The sequence below is a fragment of the Acartia tonsa genome, chromosome 5 (assembly GCF_053477335.1).
Source record: "Acartia tonsa isolate MP-2025a chromosome 5, ASM5347733v1, whole genome shotgun sequence".
Classification (NCBI taxonomy): Eukaryota; Metazoa; Arthropoda; class Copepoda; order Calanoida; family Acartiidae; genus Acartia; species Acartia tonsa.
Window position 1 is genome coordinate 45,907,389 of NC_137264.1, and position 12,191 is coordinate 45,919,579.

The following is a 12,191-nucleotide window of genomic DNA, read 5'->3' on the forward strand; positions in this document are numbered from 1 at the left end:
GGTTTGGAATGGGGTCTGGCTGTTGGGGGGGGGGGGCTGTTGAGGGGGGTCCGGCTGTTGAGGGGGGGGCTGTTGTTGAGGGGGGGGCTGTTGTTGAGGGGGGGCGGGGGCTGTGGTGCTTGATGGGGAGCCGGAGCAACACCAACATTGTTGTTGTTCCCCATCTGCTGGACAACCTGTTGAGCATGACCTTAATAAATTAAATCAAAATTAAAATTAAAATCTCTCAGGAGGGTGGTCGATAGATCGATGTACATCCCCAGTGATTTTCCCTTCTGTAGATTACAATTAGTTCCATAAAAGCCAAAAAAAATACATTTTAATTAAAGAGCCAAAAAAAATACATTTTAATTAAAGATCCAGCTTAGATTTTTTGACGCATTTTTTTGGAGCTTCTGTTTTATGCATGTTTTCATCCTTGTTTTATAATAATCATGTAAGCAATTCTGTATGATATTTACTATTAATTTAAATGGTTAATTTTTCAAAATCATAAAATATCTCAACGCAATCAGATTAAATTCATTCCAAAAGGTGAATTTATTATTTCAAAGTAAGGTTACTGGACAAACGCAGGAGTCCCAATTATATATAATACCTTGTCCTCTTGGAACATTACGGCGTCCATGGCCTCGACGATGCCCATCAGGCTGGGGTTCAACAGGAACAGCGGCAGCCACACCTTAATGAATTAAATCTTATTTATTATTTCAAAGTAAGGGGACTGGACAAACGCAGGAGTCCCAAACGTCGGAGTGGACAAACGCAGGAGTGTTAAATTAAAATATTAATTTTAAGTATTTCTGTACAGGTTAGGTTAGGTTAATATGTACAAGATATATAAGACTTGGAATAGGTAATAATAAAAATATGATTATATATAATACCTTGTCCTCTTGGTTGAACAACCCGATCATCTCGTCCATGGCCATCATCAACAGCAACAGGAGGAACAGCCACACCTTAATAAATTAAATCTTATTTATTATTTCAAAGTCCCAAACGTCGGAGTGGACAAACGCAGGAGTCCCAAACGTCGGAGTGGACAAACGCAGGAGTCCCAAACGTCGGAGTGGACAAAGGCAGGAGTCCCAAACGTCGGAGTGGACAAACGCAGGAGTGTTAAAGTATTACAACAGCCACACCTTAATGAATTAAATCTTATACACTAAATAAATTTATTAACTTAGTCCTATAGTTTATACAAACGGACAGTTTAACTTTAAAGTTTAAACTTTACAGTAATATAATTAAACTAAAGAGTAGCTATACTTAAAACAACGATGACAACATCCATAAAAGCGAAGCACTGAAACGGTAGGACAAACGGACATTAACACTTGTATAGTGTCTGAAGTGAATAATTTAAATATAAAGTATAAGAGTCGAAGCAAAATTGTAAGTAAATTTGTTGGAAAACTGCTTCATACAGGATAATGTTTATGGTTATACTTACATTTCTAGGACTTAATTATAGAGTTGCTTGCTTCGCTTATAATATTATTCTTTGTTGTCCAAGGAATCAATATACCAAAAACCAGATCAAACGGATAATTAGATCACATAAAATTTTGTTGTTATAAAAGTAGAAAAATCAACATGTTTAAAAGGGATTTACGGACATTCTGGTAATGATTATAGAGTTGCTTCGCTTTCTAAATCGTACGTAACTACATCATGCAAAGTTTGAAATCGATAGGACAATTCTAACATGCCTAAATTAACGAATAAAAGCTAACTATCTCGGACGAAAAATCAACATGTTTAAAATGGACGTACGGACATTCTGGTAATGATTATAGAGTTGCTACGCTTTCTAAATCAGACGGACCGACCATAATTATAGAAAAGCTTCGCTTTTAAAAAGGTAAATTAAAAGGTAAAAAGGAGAACCCGATCGGTTCATCGGTTAGCGAGATCCTTTAGTATAAGGATTATTTATTCATTATATTACACTTGGAATAACTAAAAATAAATAGAATTCAATATATATTATACCTGGGTCAAGTCGTTGACGTCGTTCAAGTATTCGCAGGCTCCTTCGTTTCGTGCTGGGTCTAGATTTCATATTCGGATATTTATACTGAAATAAATTATTAAGGTAATAAATAATAATAATTAGTATTTTTCATAATGCAAATGCAGATATAATTCAATTTCAAAACGTTCACAATATAAGTATAAAAACACTGCAAAATCAAATATTAAAAAATAATTAACTTTATAAGTTTATTTTATGCGTATATAAAAAATAATTACGCATTTAAAAGAAAGAGAAAGGCGTTGGAAAAGGTAGAGAAAGCCATTAAAATAAAGGGGTTGTATGCAAAAATGTAATTTCATCATTACCTTCAGATAAGCCGCTGAAATTTATTTTGCCTTTTCTCGGCAGTTTTCGGCGGTTGCGCCGCCGTTTCTTCTCCCCTTAGTATCCAAGTAACTTGAAGTTGGCTGGCCCATCTCTCGTTCGTCGCCAACCTACAATTTAAATTTAAATTACAAATTTGTAAAATGTAAAATGTAAATTATCTTTATAAACCAACCTAATGCCGTAAAATCAATCTTCGATATTTATTATTTAGAAAATGTTAAGATTTTTAATTTGTTAATACTAATAGTCTAATAGCATGAAAAAATTTTATCTTTACATACCCTTTAAAATAAGTGGCATCCGCATTTAGAGCCTAGAGGTCAATATAATCAAACATATATGGGTGGGGGAAGGGTTTTACATGTAAGTAACACCTTTATAGTCCCCCCCCCCAAAAAAAAAGGGAAGGGCAATGGGCTGTTTATTTTACACTAGTCTCCCCCCCCTCCCCTATTTAAGAAGGGTTGCTATATGAAAAGAAAGGGTTGAAGATTTTGAATATAACCCCCCCCCCCAAAAAAAAAAAATACAAAGAATAATCCCTTTATTTATTTAAATTTTCCTTTATAAAAATTTTCCATAATATATATATGACACCTTTATTATAACCCCCCCCCCCAAAAAAAAAATACAAAGAATAATCCCTTTATTTATTTAAATTTTCCTTTATAAAAATTTTCCACTAATGCTGGGTGACGGGAGAGAGTTTTTTTAACTTTTAAGAAAGGTTTATATATATGACACCTTTATAAATTATAACCTTATATTATAATGGCCGATAAATTGATGTACACTCCCAATGATGATGCACAAAATTACCCCTTTTGTAAATAACAATTAATAGTTGAAACGTTTTTACACTCAACTTAATGAAGCAACCAAGTCCCAAAATTCCCCAAGTCCCCAAAATTGTTGAGCAAACCAAAAAGAAAACGTTGGTATAAAACTTTGTTTTTAAAAGATATGAAATGATACAGATATTCATCATATCATTATCATCAATCTATTCTATAATTGGCCAAAAAGCCTTCATAAAGTGACAGACAGCAAGCTGACAATAATGCTGAAAATCCTTGTTATGTAACTTCCAATATGTAACTTTGAAGCAATTTTGTTTGTCTACATTACCGAATACTTTTTTAATTCTATTCATCTCAAATGTAACTTTTCTTAAAAATAGGTTTCTAAAACTTGAAATATAATTTTTAACTTTTCTTACCAATGAATGATGAAACTTAAGTATAAATTGAAAAACAATTTGAAATATTCAGCCTCTAACGGCTAATTTATTTACTAAAATTTCATCGTATTAAATCCAAATTAAATCTTGTTGTTTCCCCCCCCCCCCCCTCCTCCTAACCATTACGTTATGATGGGTGGAGAAAAAAAGATTACATATAATTATATTCAAATAAGAAGTGTTGAAAAAGGGGGGTGGGGCAGGTTTCAAATAATCTTTAATCTTTTAATCTTTAATCTTTTACGGAGGGTAAATTAAGTGTTAAATTACCCCTTCTGCAGATTAAGCATCAAATCCTCCCCCCTCCTCAAGGGGAAATTAGGAGAATTCTTAGTCTTACATGTCATATAAATATTTTCCAACACATCTCATGATTTCCCTCGTAGTAATTGGATACGGATTATACCCCCCCCCCACACTTTCTTTTATGTGTGTTTATTTTATCCCTTACTATTCCAAAAAATAAAATTATGGGTGGAGTTACTGTTAAGTTGTTAACCCTTTTCTTCCCCCAATCATCCAATGTAAGCGGTAACCTGGCCATTTTCACCACCTTAGGCTTAAAGTCATAAAGTCATAATTAATATTAATCTTTTTATTTTAGTTTTAGTTCAGTTACAACATCGTTAGAGAATGGCTGAGCCTGACTCTAATAAAGTTATAGGTGACCGTCAGATTGACGATGATGACAACATGTCCGATGTTTCGGATGTTATTAATATTGACAGTGAGGTTGTCCAAGCTATGCCTGACTCTTCAGTTACGCGTAGTTTCCGTGAACGTAAGATCGACGATGCAAGCATATCCGATGTTTTGGATGAGGTTGAAGATATGTTGGAGGAAAAGGAGGGTTTGGGGACCCCCACAAAAAAAATAACCCCCATTGATAACATTAGGTAATAATAATATTTTCATTTTATATTTAATAATGTTATAAAAAAACTAAAAGGGGTAGTTTCACGAAGTGCATCTACCCATGCTAAAAAAATTATAGAAATGGGATTTTTACAGTAACTTTTTATTTATTAAGCTCAAATGCATTTCGTGAAACTACCCCTTATAAAATTAGTGGGTTTCGTCGTATTTTTACTTTTTATTTACTATTAAGCTCAAATGCATACCCCTAATAAAATTATAATAAATGGGATTATGAAAAGTAGTGGGTTCCTTTGTATTTTTACAGTAACTTTTTATCTTAGGGTAGGTAAATGTTATTTATTTATTTAATTTTCAGTTGCACTCCAGTGTCGGAAATGTTGGAGGAAAAGGAGGGTTTGGGGACCCCCACAAAAAAAATAACCCCCATTGATAGCATTAGGTAATAATAATATTTTCATTTTATATTTATACCCTAATACCATTAGGTAATAATAATATTTTCATTTTATATTTATACCCCTAATAAAATTATAATAAAGGGGATTATGAAAAGTAGTGGGTTCCTTTGTATTTTTACAGTAACTTTTTATCTTAGGGTAGGTAAATGTTAAAAAAATATCCTTACTTACTTTTGGTCAGGTTAGGTTGGGTCGCATTGAGTAATCCATCCTCCGGGGCGAATTCCTTCCATGTTCAGCAACTCTCGGTGCTCTACACACCAAGAGAGGCCATTTTTTTTTAGAATATAATCCCAAATTTGGTAAATTTGGTGGGTTCTAAAAAGAACCAGAGAAAATTGTAACAAAACACAAACACTGAAATGCTTTATTTATTTATTTATTTAATTTTCAGTTGCACTCCAGTGGCGTCAAAAATAGCTGATCCACAACGGAAGCGCATAATAACAAAGTTGTGTTCACCTCCAAGGGTGAAGAAAAGAAGAAAAGAGTCTTCTCCCCAATCGAGGTAAAAAAAACAAGTAGCCAAATAATTTTTTTTTTTTATTTTGTCCAGAGGGTAAGGGAAAAATAATATTAATTAATAATTAAAATAATAGGCTAATATTTTAAGGTCAAAACCTGCAAGCCCAGAACCTGAAAAAACAACTTCACCCCCCAAACCTTCTCCCCAATCGAGGTAAAAAAAACAAGTAGCCAAATAATTTTTATATTTTGTCCAGAGGGTAAGGGAAAAATAATATTAATTAATAATTAAAATAATAGGCTATTTTTTTAAGGTCAAAACCTGCAAGCCCAGAACCTGAAAAAACAACTTCACCCCCCAAACCTTCTCCCCAATCGAGGTAAAAAAAACAAGTAGCCAAATAATTTTTTTATTTTGTCCAGAGGGTAAGGGAAAAATAATATTAATTAATTAATTAATTATTTTAAGGTCAAAACCAGCAAGCCCAGAACCAGCTTCACAAACAACACCAGATACATCACCAATGCGCCCACTCAACGTAACGCCGCCGCCGTCTCCATCACCTACAAGTACAACAGCCACACCTAAAGCCGCAGCCACACCTACAACACCAGCTGGAGACACACCTTCTTCAGCACAGTCATCCCCAGCTGGAGAAAAGCCAAAAGGGAGAGGTGGCCGTAAAGCAGGATCCAAGAATAAACCCAAGATGAACAGTGACAGTTCGGAACATATGTTCATCAAAGGTAAGCTTAAATTAGTATAATTAATATCAATAACATAGGTAGTAACATTAAAAATTTAATTGACAGGATGTCTATTTGTCTGTACTTAAATAAAATAATTATATTATATTTATAATTAATAACCATACAATCTCAACCGTAAATACATAAATTTCTAGAATACTAGTTTGTTTTACTTTACCTATATATTAAATTAACTGTTCTATTGATTACCTAGACTGCGTGGATACAGTACAAGGTGACACACACTCGCTCTATGACCGCCTTGATGGGAAGAGGATAACATATAGTAATGGTGATAAGGTACAAACATAAATACTAAAAATAATAATAAAATGTAGAGGGGGGGGGGGGGGCAAAAGTGACACTTTTTGAAACCAAAACTAAAAGTCAACAAAGGAACACAACTAAAAAAAGAGTTACAGGTGTGAGATTATTAAATAAAATGTTTAATAAAATTAAAATTACTTCAGGTTTATGTCTACTTGGTTAAAGTGCTTGAAGATCATGCTTACATGATCCCCAACTACCCTGGAAAGGGTAAGCATAAGACCCCGTGGGGGCGGGGGTGCAAATACTGTCACTTCAATACCTGGGATGACACATACCACGTGAAAGAATGCCCCACAGATCCAAAAGCAAGAGAGAAATTTATACTGCAAGAAACTAACCTTCTTAGGTAATAATATTAAGTTGACATAAAATAACATGATGTATTAACGCAACGTGCCGGAGCCGTATAATTTTGATGCGGCTCCGGCTCCGGGGAGCCGTATTTGGAAATACGGCTCCCGGCTCCGGCTCCAGCTCCGGCTCCGGCTCCTACCTTAAAATTAATATATCAATTTTTTTTCATTATTGAATTTGATAAAATAAGATAAATAATATAAAATATTTTGCTTTTATTTGATTAAAGCTATATAAAAGTAGAAGGATGTGTGTCTATTTGTTAAGTAACAATAGTTTTTCAGTTTATTATATGGAAATAGACCGTTGCCAAATTATAATATTACTTTAAAAAATCATTTTTACCTAGTCCGGAGCCGGAGCCGTTTTTAACAAAAAATACGGCTCCGGATCCGGCTCCGGCTCCACCAAAAATGTTGCTGCTCCCGGCTCCCGGCTCCGGCTCCAGAACACTGGTATTAAGTATTCATAAACATTGATTAAAAATATATACTGACGGACAAGGTGAATTATAGAGTAGCTTTGCTAAAAAAAATAATATTAATTGCTTACCTGTTTAGGAGGTTTCGCCATCACTGGATCAATGACCACAGAGATGTTTACCGAGAGTATAGGAAGGGAGTGAACCTGGCCAGCTTTCAGAGGAAGTTTCAACAGGCCCAGGCAGATGCTGAAGTTATCCATGAAGTCAAAATATACACCACTGCCCTAGAAGCGCTGCGCCACATCACAGGAAAACTGGTTAATAATGAAAGTTTCCTTCGCTTTAAGGTAAATGTATGTTTAATATTTTTGATCATATTTGCTGTTATCTAATGTCTCATACCTATATTTTTTTAAACAAAATGAATTGAAAATGATTGCTAAAATCGAAATATATCTTCATGTCAGTTAGAATAGTGTATTTTTTAAAAATAGGTTGAAAAACATACTAACTTTAAAAATTCGCTTTAAGGATAAGGATGGCAATGCCTTTGACCATCTCATCGCCAAGCAGGTCGGTTTACTTGAGAAAGGCAACAAGCAGGATGCACCCACCAGCAAACAGCTTCATAACTGGCTGCAGGGGCAGCACAAGTATTACATGGAATCCTTCAAGAAGATTTTAGAAAATAAAGGTATTAATAACTATTAACTATTAGGTATTATAATTTATAAACTAAAACATTACTAAATAATTTCAAAATCTGAAAGAAATAACAAATACTTAATTTAAATTATCTTTACTTCCGCAGGTGTGTACATTGCCGAAATCGAAGGAAAGGTGCACACCTGCGGAAAAAATGTTAATATTTAATTATTTTAAATAACAAATAATTATAATCAATATTATCTTTGTTTCCGCAGGTTTGCACCTTTCCTTCGACTTCGGCAATGTTCACCACACCGACTTCATTGCAGGTAACCTAAATAAAATAAATAAACTATTATTATTTATTAATGCAATTACAACTGCAGCAGCTACATAACCTGAATTAAATAAAGTAAAGTAAACTATTATGAATAATATAAAAGAATTACTAATTTTTCAGTAACTGCAAACTATACCGATGCAGAAGGTCCCAAAGAATTGTTGCTCGCCTGTGAACAGGTATAAGTTTAAAATTAATTCTTAGAAATTTAGAATGACCACAAATACCTAAATGATAATTTGATTAATTACTTATGTTTAGATGCCTAAACCCGATGCTTCCGGCCGCAGCATCTACGAATATTTCGAACAACTGTTGAAAAGGTTTGGGCTTGAGCATTATCAACTTCTCAGCTCCACATCCGACTCGGCTGCCAACTGTGTAAAGGTAATGAAAAATTATAAATTATAATTATAAAATCATAACTATTTAATAGTTTTTTCTCGCATCGTATTTTAAATGGCTTTCCGCGGATGTAAAATGTACAATTGTAAGATAAAACCAGTTTTTTTAGATGAATATTTGAATGAATACGAGAATTAATATTCTAAAACAATACCATTAGAAAGTAAATCATTAATTTATTTTTCATTCTTTAGTCCGTCAAGATACTCAATGAAGAGCACGGGAAAACCCCCACAGAGTATACAAGTTACATGAACCATGAGGATGAAGATGAGGAAGTCAGTGATGATGATGATGATAGTGATAAGGAAGACACACCTGAGGCTGATAGTGAAGATGAAATCCCGTTGGATATGGTTATAGATGAGGTTGACAAAGGAGTTGCACAAGCAGAAGATTTAGATAAGGTTGAGGATGGTGTTGTAGAAGCCGAAGGTGAGGGTCAGGATGGAGGTGAAGAAACCCTGGCAGGAACAAGACAAGGCGATGGCGGCATATCAAGTGCGATTTTCTACAGGTCCATCGCCATCAAAGATCCACAACAAAGAGAGGGTAAGTAAAGTTAAATTAAATTCATTCCCAAAAAATTCAATGAATTACATTTAATGATTTACAGGGTTAGTTTCACGAAATGCATTTAACTAAATTATATTAATTTATTAAATTATTTCTTTTCAGCAATCACAAATTTCGGGAAACTAATGGAAGAGAACATCCAGAAAACAATGATATGTGATGAGCAAAAATGTGGACTAATAGTGGGAGGCGTTTGCCTCAACCACCAAGTGGAGTTGGCGTTGAAGGCAGCTGCCAAAGTTGTAAGTAAATTAATTAAATGATTAATAGAACCAACTAAATAACTTATACAGTAACTTAAAAAGTTAAATAATAAATTATACAAAAACGTGAAAATTAACAAATATTATATTTTTTAGAAAGGGAAGAGGTACAACAGAACCATAATTAACCTGGCAAAGCTGGTCAGTAAAATTATGAATAACAAGAAGGTGCGTCGCATTTTGGTAGAGAGTGGACAACGTATGCTTACCAGATACGTGGAGACGAGATGGAGCTCCAGAATGAACATGATAAAGCGGTTCTTAGAGATGTTTGACAACAAACAACTACTTCAGAAGGTGAAAAAATCCGTGCAGGATCAGAAAGGTAAACCCAAAAAAGTTAATTATAATTTAAACAACAATTTAAAACTAACAAAATTACCAACTTAAATTTCTCTCTGTCCCTTAATTAAACAAAAGAGAAAGGTAACAAATAGAAGTTTATTAAAATTTAAACTAAATAAATTATTTCTTCTCTCGTTCCCTTAATTAAAAATTAGAACTGTATATATCAATAGAATTAATTTTTAATTTTTATTTTAGTCAACAAGAAGTTTGACAATCTGTGGCCAACACCTGACCAGGTTCTTGCCCTCAGAGAAGTCCTGCAAGTGTTGGAGTGTGTGGATACCATGCTGACAATTCCCGCCCAAGCCCATGAGGCCACAATCGTCCAGATGTTCACCATGCTGGATACGGTGTTCTTTACCCTACGGACAAGTATGCCTGGCAACTTATTCGCTAGACGTGTATTCAAGTTCCTTCACCAGAGAGTTAACAAGATTGTCCGTAATAATGCAGGCTGGCAAGTCTGTCTCTACCTACACCCCCTGTCACGCAGTCATTTGGAAATGATTGCGAGTGGCACACAAAGCTTTACGGTGACACAGGATGAAGCAAAAACAATCTTACAACAAGCACCCAAAAATTGTAGGTTGTTGGGTGAACGGCTACACCGAATCTCACTGAGAGCCAACCTAAGACCTGAAGAAAAGGCAGATGAAGAGGCCGACCTGCGTAGTGCTAATGCGGATGCCGACAATGAGGATTCCGAAGCTGACGAGTACGATTCTCCAGCAACTGCACCTCCCACAGGTAAAGATATACAATATTAATTAAAATAGATAATAATAATAACATTAGTTAAATAATTCAATTATCATTTTTATTAATTATATTTATGTATTACAGGCATGATGACACCCATCCAAAAGATGTTTTGGAACAAACAACAAGAGTTCAAACAAATTCAGGCTCAAGCAGCAGCCAAGAAGAAAAAGAAAGAACAACGTGACAAACAGAAGGATCCCCTGGACGTCATGAAGAAACACCTGAAAGCTGGGCTGAAGGATTGGAATAATATAGAAGAATCCAAGTTGCATGCCTTGACATACGGTTACCAACGTGAAGTCGCTAAGATAAAGGAGGAAATTGCGAAAGTCAAAAAATCTAAGTCCAAGGATTTCGATGTTGAAGAACGCCAGAAACTGTACAAACAAGGAGCAATGACCGCAAGCCACAGGATGCTTACTGCCAGGTATGAACATGTTGCAGAGCAGATATGTTATCCCCCTGGACTTGTCAGTTTGATGACCAACTTCAACAACTTACCTGTTTCTAATGCGAGGTGTGAGAGAATTTTCTCACACCTCAAATTAGTTTACTCATCGAGGCGCTATAACCTAGAGAAAGACACCATCCACGCCATCATGTTCTTGAAGATGAACAAGCTAGTCCCCAAGAAGTCCCAAGCATTTTGGGATAGACAGGTAAAAGTTACCAAGAAGACAGCAACCAAGGAACTGGAAAAGTGAATGAAATAATTTTTGTAAATATGTTTATCATATTAATTATGTTGGAAAGAAATAAAGTAGAAGTAAAAGTAAAACAAATAATTTAATGAAATAATTTTGTGTTTTTTAAATATCTGTATCATTACCATTATAAAATAAATGTTGTAATAAAACCCAAAAAACTGTTTATTGATATATTTTTTTTTTTTGCAGTATTGTTATTTAATTTAACAAGGATGAATAATCAATAAGTAGCGAAGCCAAAAACATTACTCAAATCATACTTGTCTTGTGTCTTTATGCGTGGATGGTCTCTTGCTCGAGGTTCTAGAGTAAATAAGTTGGACATCAAATGAAAGTAAATACTAAATATCCAAAAATAAATTTGAATTTCAATTAAAGGGTGATGGAAAAAAATAAAAATGCGTACTTGCCGCTTCGCTTATATTATTGTACATTCAAACATCAGTAAACCAAAAATCAGACCAATCGGATAATTAGGTCACATAAAAATTTGTTGTTAAAATGTAAAAAAAATACGGACATTAATGTCAGAACTGAATTATCAGAATGTGAATATATAAGAGTCAAAGCAAAATTGTAAGTAAATTTGTTTAAAAACAGCTTGATAATCAGGTTTAATATGAGCGTACATTTAAAAACGAGTTTCAACGCAAAAAAACGCGGAGCCGAATCTAGAAATACGGCTGCGGATGTGTGTATATTTGGTAACATATGGTTTTTAAGTTTAATTTAAGGAAATAGACCGTTAAATCATATTATTACTGTAAAAACTCACTTTTAACTAATGTGGAGCCGAGCCGTTCTGAACGACGTAAAAAAATGCACGGAAATTCTTTTCGAACACAGGGATTCAATATTTTTAGGTAAGACT

At 34.3% G+C, this 12,191-nt stretch overlaps 2 protein-coding genes across 3 annotated transcripts in view; both read left to right on the forward strand.

The window, feature by feature from the left end:
• The window catches only part of LOC145319645 (uncharacterized), a 57,354-nt gene that overhangs the window by 12,242 nt on the left and 32,921 nt on the right, over positions 1–12,191 (forward strand). The window lies entirely within an intron of this gene.
• On the forward strand, positions 9,657–11,719 carry LOC145319867 (uncharacterized). The gene is made up of 3 exons (XM_080162272.1): positions 9,657–9,828; positions 10,047–10,598; positions 10,695–11,719. Exons 1-3 carry the CDS (start codon positions 9,657–9,659, stop codon positions 11,315–11,317), a joined length of 1,347 nt encoding a protein of 448 aa, XP_080018398.1. The 3' UTR covers positions 11,318–11,719.

Bases quoted from the DNA above. Each gene is read 5' to 3' on its own strand.
- LOC145319867 (XM_080162272.1), top strand. From the start codon at position 9,657: ATGAATAACAAGAAGGTGCGTCGCATTTTGGTAGAGAGTGGACAACGT. The intron at 9,829-10,046 runs GTAAACCCAAAA...TTTTTATTTTAG, and splicing joins ATCCGTGCAGGATCAGAAAG to TCAACAAGAAGTTTGACAAT. The intron at 10,599-10,694 runs GTAAAGATATAC...TATGTATTACAG, and splicing joins AGCAACTGCACCTCCCACAG to GCATGATGACACCCATCCAA.